The sequence below is a fragment of the Leptidea sinapis genome, chromosome 21, assembly GCF_905404315.1.
Source record: "Leptidea sinapis chromosome 21, ilLepSina1.1, whole genome shotgun sequence".
Taxonomy (NCBI): Eukaryota; Metazoa; Arthropoda; class Insecta; order Lepidoptera; family Pieridae; genus Leptidea; species Leptidea sinapis.
In genome coordinates this window covers 5003471-5028500 of record NC_066285.1, presented here as the reverse complement: position 1 = coordinate 5028500, position 25030 = coordinate 5003471, and the positions used below count along the sequence as shown (strand labels likewise).

The 25030-nt window shown below is 37.3% G+C and overlaps 1 protein-coding gene across 7 annotated transcripts in view; it reads right to left on the bottom strand.

Annotated features, from left to right (window-relative positions):
• The window catches only part of LOC126970401 (trithorax group protein osa), a 144574-nt gene extending 124234 nt beyond the window's left edge, over positions 1-20340 (bottom strand). For all 7 annotated transcript variants that reach the window (XM_050816223.1, XM_050816228.1, XM_050816227.1 and 4 more), the window contains exon 1: positions 19153-20340. In XM_050816223.1, coding sequence (XP_050672180.1) covers positions 19153-19698 — 546 coding nt within the window. In that variant the 5' untranslated portion in view covers positions 19699-20340. The remainder of the gene's footprint in view (positions 1-19152) is intronic.
• Positions 20341-25030: the final 4690 nt, after the last annotated feature.

Genomic DNA, 25030 nt, shown 5'->3' with positions numbered 1-25030 from the left:
ATCGATCTAGCTAGGTTTCAATTTAAAAAAAATGGTTTTATCCATGTTTGAATGAGAAACAGCTACAATAACATTAGAATACAAAGGTAAATTTCGCCACTATATACAAGACTATTATAGCTCAGATGGGACATTGGGTGATCCGGAAAGCAGAAGACCCCGGTTCGAATCCAGATGTCCTATTAGTTTTTTTTTTGTTCAAGTTTTGTACATTCTTAAAAATCCGAGCAAGGCTCGGTCGTCCGGATATTATAATTTAAGTCTGTCATTAAATCTATTGTCATTTGTACATAGGTATTACAATATTATAAATCTTAGGAAACATATAATTTTTACGAACTTTGTATTGCAGTCGTAAATATGGGTGTTAGTTAGTTAATTTTCATGCTTTATGCAAATTCCAGGAAATTTGACTTCTATATCGGTACTCCGGGGGTGTTAATGGATATTATAAAAGAACTTATCATTATTGAATCCAATCTACACCATGCCTATTATTCTAACATGTCCATAACTTCTATTTATTTTTTTATTAGCCTATCGGATCCCACTGCTTTCTTGGATTTCTCCTCTCCTTTCCATTTAATTTACTACATTTACGTAATTAATTCCAATTATTTTTAAATAAATGTAACAATGAGTAGGAACAAGTAGGAACGAAAAACGTTTAAATAATAAAAGCAAATGAATTGGCTGCGCCCCGAGCGGCGTTATTTAATGCGAAATTGCACATTAACATAACAAACCCCTTTCGCTAACGAGTAACAGGCTCATTTTATCTATAAAATCAACATGCTTTTACTGTAATATCAATTTTCAACGAGATAAAACGTCTAAATAATTGACGTCCGAAGTAATTCACTGCGCCAACAATGCCGCCCGTTTCAGTTTTCAGCTCTCATTTTGTTCTATGATGAAAATTCAATTATTTCGTACGAGCCGGGCTCCGAGGGTGAGCGAGCGCCCGCAATGCTCGGGATGTCTTCGATATAAACGTTCTACATTCGGAGCGGCGGCGCTATCGGCCGTCGCATCCACAAAAGCTGCGAGATATCTTGATACGAGATTGTATGCCAATTAGAGTTACATTTTTGCGAAAATTTGGTTATTTTATGGAGGATTCCAATGATTTACGAGGGCGTTGTGTCGGCGGCGGCGCGGGGGTGCAGCGGGGTGTTGGAGGGTAGATGGGGCGAGGGACGCGGCTTGCGGGGCGCGCGGGGGTAGGGGGTAGTGGGGGGGCAGGGCCGCCTCGCCATTGGCGGGTGTGCATCGATCCGCTGCGAGCGGAGCCAGGCCCGCCCATACCATCCAGCCAGCCGTCCTCCACCTACGTTAATAAGTAATCATCCCCGCGATACCTCGCCCAGCTTTCCGGACATAGCTGGAACCACTGAGACGGGCCTCGTATCTCCACTCGGCCGGAACAAAGAGCTGCCGCACGGCGCGACATACATATTGATTTATGCAGTAATTGACCTGCGGGTAGGTGCGCATTCCCTCGCACACTCACCTCCCGGTACGCACCTTTAGGACGCACCGCGACCGCCTCACTATCTTTATTGAATCACAAATACAGTGCATAAGACTAGGTTTGACTCGATGTGGCTGAACAACACAAATCGGTTTAAGTGAATCTATAGTAAAACAACACTGAATCTCCTCACAAAGACAACTACGCACACACGAGTGTAAGACGTAGCTTGTCACGCACACTTAACTAATATTCCTGGCCTGTTTTTATCGGTTGTCTCACAGCAAGATAATGTAGACGTATTAATTATCTAAGCGGGCACCATTCCGAGTCCTCGAGCACTGGTCTTTATGCATTTTATGAATTAGATAGTAATAATAATTAGAAATATCATTCTATAAAGTACTAATGGATTATTATAGGCCGTTTGTTTTGTAGATTGTTACACGATATAGATTTGTGGTATTTCCAATAATAAGACGATTTTATTTTAATAAAAAAGCAGCCTTTACACAAATATGTGAAATATCCCTGATCTTATTCAAGAGTAACAATAGATAAGTTCACAAATTTATAAAGAAAGAACAGAAAACGGCTTGATCAGATTTATGACAGGTGGTGAGCAACTTGTCCCCTTTGTCTCCTGTAATATACAAATGACCTAGCAAAAGAGAGCTATCATGAAAGGATTGACTGGCGCGGAAAAATCCAAAGAGCTAAGTCAGGATCTGGTAAATGGAAATCCGTAAAATCTGCTATATAAAACGAAAATATTCGACACCTTCCTATCAGGCACTTCTACTAAGAGTAAATCATGGTCATGATTTAAGCATACAATTGCTTTTAACTAGGCAGTGTTACTATTCGTCTCGAAAATATATTCGAACATACTTGGCGTAGTTGTGAATGTACAATAAATAATATTCAAGCCACTATTTAATGATGTAAAAAACTTAACAATCACCAGTCACTCTGTTGGTTTTCCCATTTTCAAACTTATTTAATATCATCGCTGCGAGGCTTTGATGATTGTTAGATACACTTAAAGTACGTCCATCAATTTAAACGAAAGCTAAAAAAAATAATGTTGAGTTAACTCTCACTACGGTGCCACTGATTTGATCTTCATTCGCCACATACCAATGTGTTTTTGGTTTTCGAACGTTTGTTTTTGTAACGTTTATTCGACGTTCTGTAAAGTCGGCAACGCTCCTGTGATTAATCTGATTTTACACGAGAGAATTGGCCGCGCGGATCACAATCCTCCAAATAAAATAATTACCGAGTTAATGTAGCTACAAATAAAAAATATTGCACGTAAAGAACATTCGTTTCTTCCAATGCCAGCTAATATTATGTTATGTTAACTACAATGGTCATAATTCATGACCGTCTGTAAAATACAAAAAGCGGCCATTAGACAAAAAAAGGAGAGCGCCTCCTGCGGTCTGCGATCGTACCGATTCATTCGATTGCAAATCGGTACTCGTATTTGGGCGAGTCAAATATTACGAAGTCAGTTTCACGTGTTTGGTGTACTAATGCCAATATTTATTTAAATTTAGTACTTGCTTACTTAAAATATGCCACCTGTGCTGTAGATCAAAACTATATGAAGTTTTTGACAACCCTTACAAAGTTTTAGCGACTAGACGTCGAGACAGCGTTGTAGTATTTAGCAGAAAGAAGGAGTTGACCTATTTGCATTATTACACATATTGACTGTAAATGTAATGAACCGATAGCGTATCTGCTGGCTGACTAAATATGTTTGAATATAATATGAATGTAGTGCAGTTCGCAGCGCAGTGCAAGTGCGAACCGTTAGGAATGCGACCGGATTCCTACGCGGCCCAGGTACGGCGATGGCCCCCGACTATGTCGTTATTATGTCATTATCGACAACATAACATTAGCCTACTTAACGCAATATTTACCCACCGATACTAGCTATAAGTGAACGGTTGAATAATAATTAATCTTGGTTGCGTAGTCAGGAGTATGTTTATTGGGGCAAGCAATTTCATTTGACCTTTTTGAATTATCGTTCAAGAATATAAGATTGTACGTTTAGGCCTCAGTTTCAAGGAAGTTTTAGCCACATACATCCAAACTGTAATGAGATTCCTTACGCGGTGTTGTCAAGAGGTAGGTACAAACCTTTAAAAACCGCTTACACCTTGCTAAGAGGCCGGCAACGCACATGTGATTCCACTAGCATTGCAGGAGAGTGCGAGCGTCGGTGATCACTTAAAATCAGATGGCCTGTACGCTCGTTTGACGCGTTCTTCAATAATCACTTTTTTAGTTATCGACAACTTTATTAAATATCGCTCAACATATAATATACGTAGATTAATTCGTATCATTATAATCATAACAAATAAACGCGAGCAAATTCAAATATAGCCAAGGACACGAAAGCAATTTAAATGTGTAAAACGTAAACACGATATTACTGAAATGCTAATGACCTATGACTAATGCATGCAACCACCGGCTAACTCGTATAGTTATAATATTCATACAAAAGTTTAAACAGCAGCAGTGTCTGTACGTGAACAAACATTATATAATACTCTTTGATTGTGTTTGTAAAAAGTTGGGAATTCCCTCCACTACATGCACACTTATTCAGATATATTTGAACGGGCGTGTGTGCGTGTAACCTTGCCTTCCTTTACATATTAAACGCCAACGGGCTATCCCTTTGCGTATCTACAAAAAAAGCGGTGCCATAACTGTATTGTTGTGAGAAAAAGAGGAAATGAACGAGATGGGATTGATGTTGTTGTTATTATTACTTGATTTCGGCGCGCTTCTGTGGGACGCGATAAGGCCCGATGACCGGTTTACTTTTTGTACTTGTTCGAATGAAATGTCAACAATGGGACGTTAAACGTATTCATAACTAATCAGCTGTTCGCTTACAACTTCCGTTGAGTACAAACAGCACATGGGCATGTTTTCGTACCTTCTATTATAATTTCCGAAGCTGTATTTAATAACATATAAAATGTTATAAAACAGTATGCTGTTTGTAGACAAAGTATATTATGGCGGGTCTCGTTGAAAGTTATAACTTTTTAAATGGTCGGTAACGTTTGGAAATATAGCAATTGCCTATTTTACTATTTACTAGTTTTTATGATGAAAAGCACGATGTTCACGTAATGGTAAATCATATGCCCTGCTTCCTACAATGCACTACCGCTCAGAATTGTTGATAACTTTACTAACTGACACATAAAATGATAAGTCTCAGTTGAGTAATTACATACTACCCTACAAAACTAAGAAAAAGTGCTTTTCACACTACTGGTTTGTAGCAGATAAAGGAGGTGCTGTTACTCCAGTGTGTTACTCCGCTGGGGCTCATTTAGCCGAATCCTGTACCTGAACATGGGGAAATTTGCTGGTGAAACCGGAATTGTTGTGAACCCCTTTACACCTTCGGTTTCGAAAGTGGCACATGGAATAGGTACAGTTAGTTCTTCTGATATATTTAAAAAATCAATCATTTTAGTCCGATCTCAGCCAGAGTTGAAGAAGTAAAGCATACATTTACCAGTGGCAGGCTCCATTGCACAGGATGCCGGCTAGATTATGGGTACCACAACGGTGCCTTTTTCTGCCGTGAAGCAGTTATGTGTAAGCATTATTGTGTTTGGGTCCGAAGGCCGCCGTAGCTAGTAAAATTACTGGACAAATGAGACTTAACATCTAGTCTCAAAGTGACGCAAAAGCGGGCAGAGCGTATTAGTTACTATCAGCTGAACGTCCTGCGTAAAAAAATCGAGACATGTAAACTAACAACCCATACACAGAAAGATGATTACAGCATTTATTGGGCTAGTGTGGATGGTTGTTTTGCTAAAGGTCGAAAAATACTCCACGATTAGATCAGGGATGTGAAATAGAGAACCGAAGATACGAGCAACAAGAATAAGAGAGCTTCCATAAATGGCTTGTAGGTATGTTTATGAATAATTTTCGTTAGTTACTTTGTTTTTGTATACTACGAAGTATTAACCCGCAAAATGCTACTAGAGGTTATAAAACGTCATAATAAAATCATATATTACTATTGAATCACTCCAAAGAAAAGTTGTACATGATAAAGGTTAACAAGAGAGTGGTATTCCCTGAAGTCGAGCAATGTTACTTGACATGGAAACACATATTATATTAATATTTTAACGCTTCCCACGCCTACATTGTATTTATATAATATGTACTGTCAAGTTTAAATAGAGACATTACGTGTTAAACGAGATATGTTACGAGCGCGACTATTTTGGTCCACTGCGTCATGGTTACCACCAATGTCAAGCTCGCATCGCCTCACTCTCGCATTTTAAAAAACAATCGATGCAACAATTGTATTTGAGGACAAGAAAGTTTTCATGTGTGGTAATTTAATTTTAGTAGTTTGAGTACATTGAGAACTTTATAGTCGGTTTTGTTCAAACTTTAAGGCCGGACCGCATTACAGCGACGCTGCGCAGCACCGCACAGCGCGGCACAAAGCGTCAATATATTATTTCAGTAATTTCATATGGTGCAGGTCGTATTAGAGCGGTGCTGCACGGTGCGTTAATTGATGCGCGTCGCGGCAGAGTTGTCTCCGAGAGAATATTTAGGGTTAGGCGCCGCGACCCGCAGTGCAGCGACGCTTAGTGCGAGACAGTAAGTCGCTGGAGTACCTACTGCTCATTGTTGTTTATAGAATTTTGTCTCCGAAATTATGAAGTGTGATATCGTGCAGAATCATCATCTTCTTCTGCAAACAACAAAGAAATAATGACCAAATCCTAGTCACTATCGCTCATCTTACCGTCAAGCGTCGTGATGTGACCGCGCCGCGCAGCGCTCTAATGCGGGTCGACCTTTAACCACCGACCGTTACGGTTTTTGATTATTTAACTTTAGTTAAGAAGGTTTCGTTGAAAAAACGGTTTCCTTCCATCTTCATCGCCTAGTCATTTGAGACATCAATTTTATTTTTAGTGATATTTACTCACCACTTGATCGTCTTGTTTCGACTTTGGCGGAATAAAACGTAAGTAAGTAAATCGCTCCTTTAACGTTTACATTTCGAACGAGATAATTACAATACAAAAACCATAGAAAGACCAAAGACTGAACTAAACCATTACTGCTATCATTTAAATGTATAATTTTAGTGCTACCCTAACTAGTCCATGACTATGTTGATGATGTGTCTCAAGCCAGAGAGGCACTTGCCTTTTCTCATTATTTTGATTAATTCAATTTCCTAATAACGACAACAAATTAATAACCTTGCAATTGTCTCTGTCTATATTATTTAGAAATCTGTAAAACAAAACAACAACAAACGATCACTAAATGAAGTTTCGTTGCTCGTTCGTACGTAAGATGCGAAACCGGAATCAATATCTTGCATGCAACAAGTGTAAACAAACAGATTACAAGTGTTACTGACCTAATAAACCAACCCCTTTTCCCAAGCAAGACTTCAATAAAGAACTCCCTTTAGTAATATGACGTCTCGGGTACATAAGAACAGCGGTCGTGACCTTTTAATGTACTAAACCCGAGTTGTATAGCCATAGCCACCCGACCCGTTATGTACAAATTCACGGATTAAAGAAATATTCACCCCTTCTGACTTTATTCTATTATTTTTCTGCATCCCAACGGGGAAAAATTTCTTATGTTGAATTATATTTTTAAAAAGTTTTTACTTTCAGCTTCATGTTTTTAATATTGGATGGAACGAAGAGATGGTCTACCTGATTTGAGCCTTGAATTGGAGACCAATCATCTAAGTTTTTTGATGTTTTCTGAATAGAAAGACAAACACAAATCCAAGGTAAAATGGAAACTATTACCAAACATTGGGACCACACAGGACAAAAAAAAAGAAAATAAAATATTATGCAGTGACGTTGGCGAGAGTGGCGCAGTATTTACGCTGCCCACATGATGAAAATTGCAGTAAGCAAAACACGCAAATTGGTTCCACTTTTAGTCGGAATTTGCAGCGGCCTCACAACTAAGTAACCAGGCTAACGATCGTTTGACCTCAATTCTAATAAGAGCAAACAGTATTTTAACGCAAAAAGCAGGCGACATTTTAGACAGAAAACACTAACGAGACAAAGGAGGATAGAAAGATCTAGCATTAAAGCTCCGTGACGTGTTTGAAACACTTCTTTATATTATAGAACGTTGGTATATACGAGTCATTTACCTTTCCGAGTGCGTTCGGAGGCGAGTCCTTGGCAGTGGCCCCTTTTGCATTTATATACACTTATCGATGTGCGTTACGTCACGTCGTTTGCATTTATTGTGCTTGTAATTATTACTTTCGAGCAACAATCACGAAGCGCCGTCTGCGTATTGGCGGTGACGTCACGCGTAAGCTTATCACATTTAACGATGCGCGCTAATGTATTACAGCATTCTCTATTGAATAATGAACACATGTATATATGTTCAATATATTAAAATAAAGACAAGCATCTTCTATCAATCACGACGCGATTAAAAAGTGGATTTTTACGCGGTCTGCTACAATAGACCATGACGTAAAGAGTGGTTAAATAATATCCCTTTCTAAGGACAATTTCAGGTACGGGGTAGTGTATGTTTTGGTAGTAGAGTTTACATAGAGTTCAGAAAGTTAAAACGAATAACATTTAAATGTGTCTGAATCAACAATTACAACATTACATTTTAATATTATCAATTATCTATACGTCAAGTCATAACGTCATACGGTGACAATTGAGCGTTGAATGATAATGTTCTTGACCTACACAGGTCTCCCTTGTTATTAATCCGGCATTTTGATTTGAACCGAGGAATGGTACAGGGGACCGGCAATTAGGTGACGTCACGTCGGTTAACGACCCCATTACAACATAATATAAATTGTATGAATGAATGCAAACCGTGACGAGCGACCTTTTTTGTCTACTTTTGTGAGTCGTGATCACTGCCTATGACGCGATATCAGGTTCAATTTGTAACAGTAGGCCAGTTGTTCTTGATTGTAACTAGCTGAGCTAATTTCAAGACAAGAAGGCACACGTTATTGCGGAGAGCACGACAAAGGTGAAATGCACGGGATTTTCATGGAATTAAGGAAGTAGATTTCAGAGATACGACAGCCTATATATTAGGTAAATGAAAATCAGCTACTAAAATCAAGTCAAAAAGCTTAACTCTGTAATTGCTTCTTTCTGCTGACAATGTTGACTGAAAATGTTGACTTGGTATTCGATATGGACCAAAATTATTATGTTTTAAGATATGAAGACTAAGGTTTTATCGATACTTGATGCGATTGGAAGGAACCAGGGATGTTCAGAGCATGGCTGATGAAAAAAGAAAATATCTGCCTACCCACTTTAGGTAGGATTTATGTGTTTGATGACCTTCACTTTCTTTTTATATAAAACTTTCACTCGAATCCTTTTATTGTCATGACGTAACAATGGCACAGTTCCCGCAAGTCCGAGATAGATTGCATCGATTTCACGGACAAATCCACACAGCGGCCTCGAAACGAACGATCTCCGTCGGCCCATTCATCTCGTTTTCATGTACACACCGCTATTGCAATACGAAAGTGAGAGCGAAATTTGCTCGGGCTTCAACTACGCACCCGCCTCGTACCGCCCTAAATACGATGAGAATAGAATATCGATCAACGCTGAGTTAATTGATAATGCAACATTTCTAAGCGAATCGCTTGCTAGTGTCGAACGCATGACACTAGTGCGGTGAGAAGCGCACTTCATGCATTCTAATGACGACCATTTCTGTTCACCTAATGGTAAATGATACGCCTTGCCCATTAATCAAAATAATCAAAAAATTATGAGCAGCATCGCAATTGCGTTCGTTGCTTTGAGACAAGATGTTAAGCATCGTTAGCCCAGAATATCACTAGCTACGGCGCCATTCAAACTCAAATGGTGCTTGTCGGTAAATAAACGGAAGTGATAACGGATGAAACTAATGCTCTTTACAAGTGACATAGACAAGGCTTTAAGCATTTGACTTGACCTATATTTGTACCGCAAAATACCGTAGCATTTGTAATGTTTTTTATTACAAGTATAATATTACACGACATCATAAAGCATCAAGGGGGGAAGTGACAGTCGTTGTGGACTGTGGTGAGACTAAGAGAGATCATTTTGGGTGCATTACAACTCACATCATTTTCTGGTGGACAGAAGGTGCCGCTCGACACAAGGTAACATCGGTTACAAACTTTAATTTAATCCAAACCATCTCGAAGTGTGGCTTTCGTACACAGTGCGGTTTTTCTGCTTGGCACCTTCAAACAGCGCGTACGGCATCTTCAAAAAGACGGCTACGCGAGGAGCAGAGGAAGGCCATCTGGTTTTAGCGTCTATATGGTTGCGATGATCACCTAACATCAGGTGACCACTAGGCTCGTTTGTACTCCTCTACCATAAGAAGAACCGGCAATAACAAAAGAAACAAAAAATTTATATCTCCACCACAACTAAAGAATCCATAGAACCAGTAAGTCTTCGCATAATAACAACACACATTACCTAATCGATAAAAGGAAGCGACGTCAAAATCGTGGAGATCAATGGAATTAAATGAAACACATTGTGTACATCTCATCACAAAGCTAAATCTAAATATAGCGGGCGCCGATATCAGCGGCTCGCCCTTGAACCAGTCGCACGGAAACATTTTATTATTATTACCAAGCTGTCGGCGAGCACGAGTATATCGGGTCGACGACCTCGCAACCACGTGTCTCCTTATCGACAACTATCTAATGCGATTGTGGGTAAACATGGAGCCGAGATAAATGACTAATTCCACAACACTCGTTTGTTTGTGTCACCAAATGTAATCAATGATACAACGCTGGCGATTTGACAATGTCGTGTCCACATCGGTCGGCGTATATTATAACACTTTCTCGTATATTCTGTACAAGACTTGAATTGAAATACTAATAAGAACATCCACATTAAGATTCTCTAGGAACTTTCTTCTACCTACGTTCGACAGGATTAGCTGATGGAAGTTAAAACATCCGCAGATGGATATCTGCAAGACCAGAGGTCAAATTATGCGTTTCCGGCCTTTAAATTAAGGGTATGTTCGAAGCTTCAAGGTCCCTGAAGCATATCGCTTCGAGATTACTGCGATCGGCTTCGGATTTCACAAAGTGGCAGTGCAATGCAGAATTTTTCGTTCGTAACGCGCAGTTTTGAAATATACTGCACGTGTCACAATGTAACGTGATGTCCCGTAGTGAAATTCGGCTGCTGGTAACCATTTCTCCGAACATTCAAACTGAGCATACGATTCTAAAATTCCTCAGAGCTTGGGCAACGGTGATAGCTAACCATTATTATTTAGAGTCTGATTTCAGAGTGCATAAGTAAAGAGTAAAGATAAATAAGAAAGTCTATAATTTAAAAATGTTCTTTCCTTCAACTTTTCACATTGAAATTCATTTTGACGTGAATGGTTGTGGTTGCGTTCCACAAATCCCAAGTTATGGATTTATTTTGTGTTACATTAATGGGCATGGCTTACATAAATAAAAGCCAATAAAGTCAGTTTATGTAAAAAGAGTATTTCAGCAAGTAAGTACTATTAATGTTATAGATTATATAGTGCCTAGATGGAGTACAATATTTGCTCTATATTATAGTACGGTTGGCAGCTCTAATGTAAGTTCACACTTACTAAACGCAAGCGGTGTAATTCACAAAACATGCAAACAATTGTGAAGGAGACTTGACGGAAGGAACAACGCGGCATCGTGGGAAGTGGGACATTACGTAACCGGTATTTGTTCGTCGAGCAACCTACACAGGTACATCCTTACAAATGCGTCCGACCTTGGATGTGAACTCTAAAGTGTAAGCCGGCCACGTGTTCATTGCATTGTTTTATGGTGCATGAAGATCCGCCCGCCTCGACAATTGGCGGTCGGCCGCAGCAACCGAATACCGTAATTTGAATACATGAAAAGGACGTACACACCTCCCTATACTTGTAAGTAATTTTAACATGTTTCAACAGTTACGATGAGGCGTTCAGTTCGAAAAACTATTTATGCGTCCAACTTTAGAGTGAATTGCAAAAAAATAATCAACAATCACCGTTGTAGGAAGATTTCCTGCTTTGTTAAATCAACCGATGACAAAAAAAGCTAAATTAAAAAAAAATCCCCCAATCATTTGTCACTTCGGTCGGAATTAATGATCTATTGGTTAGTATGAATCGTGTTGAAATAAATACATTTTGATCCTAATACCAGACTCAAAAATATTGATACATTTGATATGCATATGCTACTTTCAGTACAGTCTCCAAAGTATCAGAAGAATCAAACACCCTTATCCTCGACTATTTCGTTATATTTCAGCTGTAAACGACCTTTGCGTTCCGCCAACAAGGCATATTGCACGTTTAGTAATTGAGAAGCCGAACGCACGAGTCTCTCCCTACAAGCGGGTAATATTTGCCTACACATCACTCTCACTATCGTTGCACTTTCGTTTTGATGTCCGCTAGTTGGGAGCTGGCTTTGTTATTCCTCCGTTAGATTTTTTCTTTTGCACCAGACACACACGTCCGTGACACAGGCCTTTGATGGGCCGCGCAGGCTTTTCACGGCTAAACTTTTCAGACTCTCGTTTTTATTTACATTGTCTAGCCAAGCCGCGTTGTAAAAAAAATCCAATCGTGTAGAAAATGTTAAAAAGGTTTTGATATAATACATTTTGTAAATGGTGCTTATTTACTGCAGCTATTTTGGTTAATTCTATAGTTCAGCTTAAGTTTTACGCCTAACACAAATGTGGACAAGACAATGCTTCAATGTAACAGTTGTGCCAATCCACCGCTAGGCAGGGTCAGCATCGGACAGAATGTCATGAAGACTTTACCCGACAACCCTCGACATAATAATTCTAAGAAGCGCTGACTGTGCTAATTGAGAAAAGTAAGAATAGATATTAATATTTACTATGAATATGACCGTCTTGTTGAATAAATATCGTAATTTTATTTAATTGTTACGACGACTATGTATTTAATATATTGTGATGCAATAACTTTAGATTCATTTATAATAAATGTTTCCGGAAACACGTGCCCGAGCACGGGATAGTTTAAGCATAGTGTAAGTTAACATAGAGAAGAAGTGCAGCTCAAATGAATAACAATGTAACATGTGTTTACAACATTCCACAAGAAGTTCTTTGCATTAAGTTATAATGCTGAATCAGATGACATGTCTTCGTCATTATCGCAACCCTGTGAAACAAAGTAAAGAACTAGAATCTACTGTGAGACCTCCACACCAGAATAACTAAACCGCATATCTTATAAATAGGAGGATGTCTAGTCCACAATGAAATGGTCATTCATGTAATCATGGAATGTTTATGTAGCCGACCAATTGACAAAATCCTCGTACATAAGAGATCTGGAAAGATCTGAGCAGGTCGGAGTAAACAGCCAATACTCAACATTAAATGAACACAAGAGCTTTATTACATACCGTAGATAGATAAATATGGTATACATAACATTCAAAATTTTGTAAAAATTAAGTTATAATCTGAAGCAAATCAATGACCCATCACAATCCTAAGATAGGTAATTTGACTATTTCATTTTGTATCTTGGCTATGATTCTAAACTATAGAAACCAAATATTACTGTTATAATTAAATTTAAATTCAAAATTCAAATATTTTTATTCAAAATAAGATATGACAGCACTTATTGAAAGTCAAAAACTACCACCCATTCCAAAAAGAATGCCTCAGACTTGAGAAGAACAGGCGCAACAAACTTAGTGGGCTTTTTTTTTCATCATAAAATATGTTTACAAAGTAATATTGTACAATTAGAGTTATCATTTAATAGCCCAAGGGTTTTAGCAAGTCATTTATGTTATAGTAACCTTTACCACACAAACATTCCTTAACAATTATTTTGAATATCGTAGTACTTTTGTTTTGTAGATTTTCTGAGATCTTGTTGTAAAAGCATATACATTGCCCCACAAAACACTTACTAACTCGACTTATGGCTGTTCCCAATAGAGTTCTTACTATAGTTCTACAGATAGAGATAAATTACTACAAGTTTATTGGTACAGAAAAGTCAACGATAGTTATGATTTTTATCTCAAGTAAGAGATAGACTGAATATTAGGAACAGCCTTTAGCCGAATAGTAGGCATAAGTTTATGTTTGTTCCTTGTGTTAACATTATGATTGTCACTGTTTCTAGCAAATTCCTCTAAACTCTCTGGATTGTTTTAGTTTATTGAGCAAACATATTCAGTAACCTCTACTTGTACTCCTACAAGAAGCCTGTAAATGTCTTGGCTTAAGTTTGAGGGTGGATTTGTTGAATATACAGGGGCATGCATTGGTTTTCTATCAAGGTGGTAGTTGTTGTTGCGCTTTGGTCTGACAGTACAACATAAGTTGTATGAAACAGTGCTTGCTTCATATATGCAATCTTAAAAATGCCTACCATAGGCAGTAAATTTACTCTACCACTGGTGATATATATATTAAGGTTCATAACTAGATAGGCACTGCCTAATTGCCTATATGATATATTCACAGAAAATGAACTATCAACTCCAGCAACCTTCACTAACTAGACCCAATATTTCTACAATCTTTTATAAATACACTTTTCCTACATAAACATAATAAGCTTCCTGAAAACACATATAAGACAAGCTAAATTTAAATCAACTAAAGATTAATTAAGTTATAGAAAAAATAAACAGAAATTACATGTTAGTATAAGGAGTACTATTAACCAACAAATGGAACTTAGGAAAGCCACAATTACCAAAGCAGATCGAAACCAATCTGAGTCTGACAAATAATGTCATGTATGTATGTATCAAGGTGCTCTAGTTTACATGATAACATAGTGAACATAAGCTACAAAGAGCCTGAATCATCTTTTGGCAGTGCACAACATCTCTGGAAAACATTATAATTTATAATAATAAAAATTGTGTAATTGTTTGACTAAAATTTTTGGATGTACGGAATTATGAGGACAATCCTATTAAACTATATGGACAGAAAAGAAACAAAAGAAGATCCTCTCTGAATATCAACTCTGTGAGATGATACCTAAAACATAATATATCTTGCAAAATAAATATAATATACAACTGTTAATAGAGACAAAGACAAGGCAAGTAACAAACACAGACAAACCATTAAGATGGTTTTGTGGGACCATTTTTTTAGTTACTGTTATGTCAAGCTATAATAAATAAATAATAAAATAAAGTAATTGAGAAAATACTGATATTTAAAAAATCTGCCTGTCTGTATGCCAGTCTGAATTGTTTCCAACAGTAAGGAAGTGTAAAGAGTGCTGAAAAATAAAACCATATTGATGATGTCAGTGCAAATCTAAGAACATAACCAAACCTCGGAATTAATTGCCTCTGAAAATGGTGACTCTACAGTGGATTAAGATACATGGTGGTTTATTAGGTACTGATGCAACAGATAAGCAGCTAAAAGGGGGCTCAATGACATAGGTGGCCTATGCCACTTCTCTTCAGCAACATAATATGGTAATGAAGACAGGATTCATAATTTCCCATTCATTCATAATGCTCACTTAAATGGTTCTCATGGTGCCTGTCCATCCTCCGTCATCAGCAATAATGCAATGTTTGTAATATAAAGTTTTATATTATATATGAACATGCAGCTGTAAGCTTACTTCTTCACATCCAGAGTTAATTTTTAAGCACCAAACTTTTTAATAGTAGCAAGTTGTTGAGTCTGTTCTTAAAGGTTTCAATAATAGGTTTTAACATGACGGCCACTGGCAGTGAGTTTCAATTATAAATCACTCTTTTGCTGAGGAAATGATGGTTAACCATGGTGGAGGCTTGCATTAAACATAAATTGTGCCCTCAGGTCATTCATTGTCTTTCTTTAGAAGGATATCTTGTATTTCAGGCAGTTTGTACATGAGGTTACTACTGAAGCATGTTTCTTCAAGAGTAGAGATATTATGTATATGTAATCTTTGCTTTTTTGAAGAAGATCCAAAGAAACTGCAAAGTATGATCGAGTCACTATGCAAGGAAAGCGAAATGGTTGGTTTAACAATGAACACCACAAAAACAAAATTAATGACCAATTCAATAAAAACAGAAATTAACATAAATACAACCTTCCTAGAATATGTAGAAGAGTACACATACCTTGACCAACTAATATCTCTGGTAGACCTCACAAGCAAAGAAATAAATACAAGAATAACCAATGGAATGAAAAAATATTGGCCTATGAAGTCCACTAATCTCAGCATTACCATTAATTAAGAAAGATATTTAACACATGTATCCTACCCTGCATTACATATGAATGTGAGACATAGGCACTCAACAATGAGCACCGAGACAGGCTTTAGTACTGCCAAAGGTCTATGGAATGAAGTATGACGGGAACATAGAGACTAGACGAAATTAGAAATGAAGACCTGAGACAAAAGTATCCGACATACTTAATAAAATAGATCAGTAGAAGTGGAGATGTACTGGCAACATGTTGAGAGATAGCTCGGAGAAATGGAGCAAAATTGTCACTAATTAGTATCCAAGAGGTTGCATTGGCACATGGAGCCAGAGGAGACCTCGAACAATATGGCAGGATGAACTCAAATTCACATCGGGTCCGAACTGGAGATGAGTGACCCGCGACAGACTCCAATGGAAAGAGCTAGAGGAGGCCTTTGCCAAGCGGCACTCTGAGTTAAGAGACATACTCTAACTCAGAATAAAAGGGCTGAATAGAAAAGAATCTTTGCTCACAGGACACTCAACATGAGAGTCACACTTTCTAGCAAGTTTATAAATATCTCCACACCTGAAGACTATATTCAAAGAGTGGCCACATATATGTCTTATAGATTTTTTAAATTAATTCAACAGATATGGTTTGAAAAGACCTTATCAAACACATAAAAGATTTTGCATTTTGTAGAATTGCCATGATATGCTCAGCCCACTTTAAATCAGAAGTTATAAAAATTACTAAGAAATTACTACATGTTTTGTTGATAAAATTGCTCACATAATGCCTTTATTTACTTACTGTGTGTGATGCATCTACAGCACTTCCAAGCATTTTGAGAAATTCTCAAAATACTTGGGATACAAAAATATTTCATTTTTTTCTTAACTAACTCAAGCATAACTACTTAATATTTATGTAAAATGCTATTGCTGTAAATGTTGATTCAAAAGTATGACAATGAGTTTCTTGGCACCACTTCTTATTTGATATTTACTCTCTTTATATTAAATAGGTACTTTCATCTAGTGTAACTACTATACACTAGAACTTTTTATCATACAACTAATGATGGACCTTATCCTAAGGAATATTGAATTTGAATGTAGTATAGTGTAGACTCCCTAACTCAAAAAAATCTAGGGTAAATAATTATTTTCTTGTTTCTGGATAAGTTATTTTTTTATATTAGTTTAAATAGATCATCCCACAAAAAACATGTAAACATACCATATTATATGGAATCATGGGAGCAAATCAAAATACAGCAGAATTTTATGCTGAAATCCATATTTTGTATATGATTATGACAGCCATGTTTCATATTGCCAGTGAACACACACTGAAGGGCACTAAAAAGTGAACCGAGATATTAAGAGCTCATAAAATCATCATGAATGAAAAATGGTAGCTTTATTACTTTTTGGAATGGGTGGTAGTTTTTGACTTTATATAAGAGAAATCACACCCTAACTTGAATAAAAATATTTGAATTTGTCTAATGAACATTTGGCTGAATTGTGTCTTTGAAGGTTAGGTATGCGTCATGTAGCATCCAATCATACATCCATATGAACATCTACTTACCATGAGTTGAGATCGCAAGACTAACCTCCGAGCCCATCACATAAAATATGTGTTCATACATTCCAGTTCTAAAAGCTTTCTCATGAAAGAATCCCCATTTTAAACTGTCAATATCAATCTAAATGATATGGGTTAAAACTTAGTATCAAATAGCATGAATTAGGAGGTAAGAATATTGTAGTTGATAGAGCTTTAGTACCAATTATAATGCTTCCACTCTTATTATAAGGTAATGCAACATTCCACAGCAAAAAGCATAAAAATTGCACTATTTTTGTTGATAGAGCTTTGGCTGATGATTATATTGCTTCTACTGTGGTCTCTTTTTACAAGGTAATGTACAGTTTTAGTGAAAATAATGAAAAAAAAATGGTCTTCAAAATGTAAAACACATAAGTAAAACACTACATGAGCGCTGGCATTGCTGCGGGAGGCTAAAAGCTGAACATGAAACAGAACACCGGAACATCCTCGCAAGTATGATATGAACAGAATAAAAATTTAAGGAAATAAACAAAAATTTTTTTTTTAAAACTGGCTTCTAGCCATTTCAGTCTAAAAATTATTATTGATGAATCTGTCTAGTCTGTCCCAGACTGATACTGATTGAATGATTACTTTTTATTTCATTGTGTTCTAGGACTCCTCAGGACAACATGGTGAATGTGATAGAAGATACAAAGTAATGTCTCTTTACACAATAGCTGTCAAGTGGGATGACATGTATAAAGTTAATGTAGGATTAATGGGACACTTTCACATAGTACAAGTAGTTTTCATATTTTGATACATTCTGGAGAGGTCAAGAGTTATGAAAAAAGAAAGGATTTAAGTCTTTTCTTATTTGAAAGACTCGCCAGACAAAAGCACACTTCAGAATGGAGGCAAGGTAGTGGTATTACTTTAACCTGAAGTAATTTTGATGTGGTTAAATCATACTTAATTTATACATATTACTTACAATTATTTAGGTGTATACTTATAGTTTTCTGACCCTCCACTTAAAACACATTAAACAAATCTTATATTTCTAAATAAAACAAAACTCAGGCCCTAATTTTAGAATAATGGCATTGATTTTTGATTCAAGAGTGCTTTTTGTTTTTGGATTTAAATTATACAACCATTTTTGGGTTGCCTGTGTTGTGTTATTAAGTAGCTTCTTTTATCAGATTCTTTATAGTCAAAACATTTGGACAAATTTTCAAGATTGATACATCACTAATTATTAACTACCATAGTAAAACAATCTAATTCTTAAATCGGGACCTGCTGCAGATATTTTCAAACCAACAATGTTTTTGCAGTCAAGGGCTTCAACATTTGTAATTAATTAAATAAATATGGCTGATGTATGTCAAATATCATTTAAGTACACAATATTTGAAATATATCCTATAACAGAAATATCCGACTCTCTACCATTAAATAGACATTGATGAAAACACGCAACATTATTGTTCAAACAGCCCAAACTATTTTTGTTTGTTGATTGTTAATAGGCTGTGTATTGTAATAAGTAAATTGAAAGTGATTTATTGCATTTCTTAGATACAATAAACTACCTATTATGTTATTTATACAAAATATTATTGTTAATTCAAATAAAGCTTGAGAAAATGAGAACTATCAATATTTCATTTGATACTCATTCTCTTGTGTTTATGAGTTTCAATACTACTTACACTACTTTAATAAAAATTAAACAGACTAAATACTCACAGTTGAATTTCTATATGGACTTCCCTGGGGATTGTAAGGAGGCATTGGCCTTGGTGGTGGCCATCCTGGATTAGGTCCATAGCCTGCGGGGGGCTGCTCATAACTGTTAGGATACCGGTGTGGTGGGGCTCCACTTGACTGAAGCAATGAGTTGAGAGTGGGTGTAGGGCCAGGGGCTTGAGACACTGCCTGACCGGGGAAGAATCGTTGTTGTGGCGGAGGTCTCGGTTTGCCGGCAAAACCCGGCCGCTGAGCAAAATATGGATCCGCGCCTTCCGCGTACCTATACGCTCCGTATTGCTCCGGCCCTGGCCTTTCTCCGCCTCGCTCGAGACCTGGCACCTCTCCTGCGTCTCTATGCTGGCCTGCCTCGACTGACATCGGCGATTTACTCTTTGTATTCACAACGCCATCGAGCGGAACGCGCCCGACAGATTTATCAGTGCCGTTTTGTAAAAGAGCGTTTCGAGATTCATTTAGCTGCTCTGGTGTACCCTGATCTACGTTCGTCTCGCTTCGCTGAGACTCGGCCTGCGTAGCAGCCATGTTCGGCTGGAAGCGGCCGTCCCTGCTTAGTGCTTACACTACCTCTAGCGATCGACCGGCTCACTTACGTTACATCGAAAACAGGCGTCGGATTGCTAAATCGCGACGCAGACACTTCCATCACTAAAATCACGAAATACTTCTCACTATTTTAAAGCGAAATGACGAGAAATCGTTCACCGACGCACACACATCGATCACATATCTACTCAATTCGCTCCAACGAGGTTATAGAAAAGGTTACACAGCTAGCGGTCGCTTTTGTCATGATCGTTTCGGTATTCTTATATCACAAATATTAACAACACATTTCAAAACATCTAATTCTAAACATCAAAAACTAGATTTTACTGACAGATAAAAATTTATACAGAACAATAGAACCACGACACTTTCAAAATTATTACTGTCCGCCATTAGTGAACTCCAAATCCTACAGCGCTACAATGCGCTTTTGCCTATCTTCACATTAGTCACAGAACAGATTTTTAGTATCATTATAAAAAAAATACAACGGCAAACCTCAAATGTATAATAATAGTAAATAATTATTTATCCAACGCAACTTAATTTAAATTAAAAGCACTAAAATCATAAAACTAACGAAATTATCTGTGCATGTTTACATTTCCGTTGCGACCACGTAGTTATTACAGTGATGCCAACATCAAAAATATATTTCCGCGACTCGTTGAGTCGTTACTCGTAAGGCAAGGTACGCATGTGAATTGAGATAAGACAAGTCGATCACACAATGTCATAATAACATATAAGTTAAGCATTTGAGAATGTTGAACTAGAGAAATGTTAGTTGTTTTTTTTTCGAATTGTCATTTTGATGTAAAAACTTGTTTAGGCGGTTTGAGTATTTTATTTTATGGGCATGACACTAAGCCGTTGTAAGGTTCGAGTGGACAAGGAAGACTCGCTCGAGGAGCTTAAAAATATCAAATATTATTAAACTTGTTTGTTGAAGGAGTTGTCACTTCTCTCGAGTGGAACACACCATTATTTTGACTTATAAATCCGCTGAGCCGAGCGTGCAAGCGAGAGCGCGGAACAAGTGATAGAGAGGTACGATCGGTCTATGCATTTGGCTTGTGACGTATCTATATCTCTTCTAGTAAGACACATCGGCTGATGGTTTCCATTGTTGCAACAACAATTGCGGCAAAAAAGGTATTTAATTCATGCATTTTAAGAATTTGATTAGCGATGTAATCTCACATATTTTTTCTTTGACTGTTAAAAAAAGTAGCATTGGTAGGTGAGTACAGTAATAATACCTATTATATATATTAACATAACCTCATGTTACAACTATTTTGAACAAAATATTATTATAATTAATATAAACGATCATATAAATAAAATTCAAATGACGTTATCACGTCAAACTATGTTTCGCAACCCGACTTTACAGACCATTTTTTTTGTAATATCAATAGAACCAGCACCATAGCACCACTGCCCTACACTCTTGCGTTCTTGTTGAAGGTGTCACGTCAATAATTTATATAAACCAGAAGACACTAAAGGGTCAGTTTGGATGTTATTGGAAGGAAGTTCCTTGAGAACCTCAGTGTGGATGCACGCCATACATTCAGATGGTTTCGAGAGACCACTCTCGCTTGCAATTAGTGACATAAATTTAGTAAAATAACTCTTTGGAACTCTCCTCTTGATAGGTATGGAAACAGACGCACGATGATGGAATGTTCTTTTGCGTTTCACGTGGTCATATTATTCGTGCTTAGGCTGGGCTTAGTCCGACCAAAGATGAGATCGTGTGCCATAAGTGACCGGAAATGCTGGTTTAAAGACCCTTTGTGATGATGATTCGGAGCCAATCATGGAATACCTGCAGTAAGCTATAATTATCTAGATGTCACTGACTAATAGTCGCGTTGAGGTTGACAGAAAATTATTAAAAAAAGGGTAAATGTAGAGGTTAAAACATACATATAAATTTTATACTTACCTTTTAAATCTTCAATCAGCATAATATTTTTGCCTAGGCTCAGGAGAATAAAATGAAATATTGGAAATAAATAAACCGAGATTTTTATTTTTATTTATAATTATTAGAAGAAAAATGGGTACAAATGGGTCACTAGCTTTTTGGCTGATCGGAGCATCAAGGTTGTTATCAACGGTGCATGCTCCGACTTAAAACCCATAAACTCTGGTGTCCCGCAAGGCTGTGTGCTATCCCCTACGCTGTTTCTTCTACATATCAATGATATGCTGCAAATCAGCAATATTCATTGCTATGCAGACGACAGCACGGGCTATGCTTCCTACACCGGCCGTGCCAACATGTCCCGGGATAGCGTCGCCGTGAACCGGATCAAACTTGTGTCTGAAATCGAGACTATGCTTTGCAAAGTCTCGGAATCGGGCCGACAAAATTTAGTCCAATTCAACCCCAAGAAGACACACGTTCAGTTCCGTGGTCACTTGGAATAGAAGGCCAAACTGGCTTCTAAAAAGCTTGGTGTACTCAGTAAGGCGAGACAGTACTTCACTAAAAGCCACCACCTGCAACTTTATAAGGCGCAAATTCGGCCTCACATGGAGTACTGTTCTCACCTCTGGGCGGGTGCTCCCCAGTAGCAGCTTCTTCCATTTGGCCGCATACAACGAAGAGCAGCTCGAATCATCGACGATCAAGTCATCTCCGATCGGCTTGATTCTCTAGTATGCGTAGAGATGTGGGTTATCTCTGCATCTTCTACCGCATTTATCACGGGGACTGCTCAGAGGAGCTGTTCGGGTTGATTCCAGCGGCCAAATTCCACCATCGGACATTACGTGCAAAGTACCATCCGCATCACGTAGACGTCTGGCATTCCACAACCGCGCGTTTTCTTCGAAATTTCTTGCCTCGCACAGCCACTTTGTGGAATCAACTACCGGCAGCGGTCTTCCCGAACAGATACGACTTAGGGACCTTCAAGAAAAAATCATACTCCCACCTTAAAGGCCGGCAACGCATTTCTTGACACACCTGTTTTTGCCTCACCTCTCCCCATCCCGTGAGCCTCTTGCCCGTTTGCCCCCTCTCATATAAAAAAAAATATTATAAATATCAAAATGAAGTTTAATTTAAGAATTCATTACATTTGCAGTTCCTTTTTTATGGGATGCAGACATGACTGAAGGGCCACCCTTAAGAATATTGACACGTCCTTTTTAAAATATATTTTTATTCATATTACTAATGTACCAATATGTTTCAAGCCTAAGTTTAGGTGTGTAGGCCCACCAGCCATTGAAAAAGTAGACTGTTGTCGCATTTGGTGTTGCCAGTAAAAATAAATTTTGGAGGTGAGTAGGAACGTAACAAAAATTTTTGGATAAAATCTTAAAACAAATGGCACCTTTTATCCAAATAAAATTCATATTTGGTTAATTCATTGCAAAATAGCTTAGTTAGCTAGTTAGTCGTCCCTTTTTGCCACCTGTCCTGATAAGTTTGTGGCTTTAATTATATTATAGCGCTAATCGTGTAGCGCTAATGTGTAGCGCACTTTAGTGAGCGACACAGAATATATAATAGGCTTTAAATTTGAAATAAAGTAACACACGTTTCTACGTGCGCTAATATTTATGTTATTCAATTCTTTGAATAACATAAATATTGGCGCATTACTACACATACAATAATTAGAATACAATTAGTATCATTGCGCTCAAAATAAGAAAATAATTATTCAAAAAGTTGTGTAATCGAAACATGGCTGAATGGCGTGACACCATTGCATGTTGATCATAGATTCATAGCCCATGCAGTTTTGCCAACCTTACCCATCATGATATACACTGTACAAGTACGTAGTCTGTCTGTCCAGCTATTTGTCAGTCATTATGAATTTGTACCGTCAAATGTATATTGTACATAATATATGGAGGGTAGAAGCAAGGAGAATGGTCTCATAAGGGAGAAAAGTTGAGTGTCCAGTTTATGCTGTAAATAACAGTTCAAAAAGCTTCCACAATGGCGCTATTGTAGGCACAGAGCATGGTATGAAGTATGGTGAATGTAGCAATTGCAATTGAAGGATAAACAATTTAATATTATTGTCGACTAAAGAAGTTATATAATGAAAATTTCAACAACTTATGTTGTACAAAATAATGTAGTAAATATTACTTAAAGAATTATTGGAAAGTGCACCTAGAGTGATTAGTATTATTTTGTATTTGGCGCTTCTTTTAAGATTTACCCTGATGCTACTTTGGCGCCACCCTAATTTATTGCATTTTGACGGACACTTTTTCATATACACAGATGATTCGCCTTACCTCATATTATTGTAGCAATATTATATTGCCGAAATAATTTGAACTAAAAAGCATCTTGGGTGCCAAAAAATTTACAGCAGTACGACAGCGACCTTTAAAAGCACCTTAGTGTAATACCTTAGAATATTACTTATTATAGAAAAAAAGAAAAGTCGTTTTCAACCAATTCGGAAAAGTTTAGCTTTAATGAGAAGTGGCAAGAAAGTCATCGCCACTCTTTTTAATTTTTATTTACAGTTTCAGCATTTTACAGGTTATTTTATACAATGTATGTAACCAGGCACCACAAGCGCCTGTTCACAAGCATGACGCATCGACCAGCCATCGCTTCCCTCGCATATATATTAGGGAAGGTAACGACCCTCCCTATGACGCCACTACGAGCAATGCCATTTTAGCTAGAATGATAAGCATTGCCCTTGAAACTCAACAAAAAAACTACATATTTTAGAATTTGTGACTCTTTGTGATTGATAAATTGTTTCTGATATGATTTATGAATATATTCATGGGTTATTTAAAAGTTTTTTGATAGTCTTCGAAAGTTTTTTTCTTTACATGGCCCTGTTAATATTTTAAGGATTTTACAATTTTGAGGTTAGTTTTACCGAAATTAGAAATTGAAATCGACCTGGCAATCATAGAGGATAACGAAGGGACTGGGGTGCAAATTGAAGAGGATTTAAATACTAAGTAAGTAAGTAAGTAATTTAACTTATTTGTAAATGGAGGGTTTCTTTTTAATTTGAAATTTCACTTGACAGTAGACAATAACAAAATGACGGCATCGTTTTTGAAGAGAAACTTCTTTGCGCGCATATAGGTAATATTTACGGATGCAACGTAATAAAGTGCCACGAAAATGTGGGACTGATGGAGAATGAGAAAGGGCGAACGTAGCATGAAGCACATACCGCCGCTAGTAAGTAGAACATCTTCCCTACTAGCTTTGTATCGTGCAGATTTAGCGTTCTACTTGTAGTGAGACTTCTTACTTACAATAACTAAATTTTAATTGAAAAAA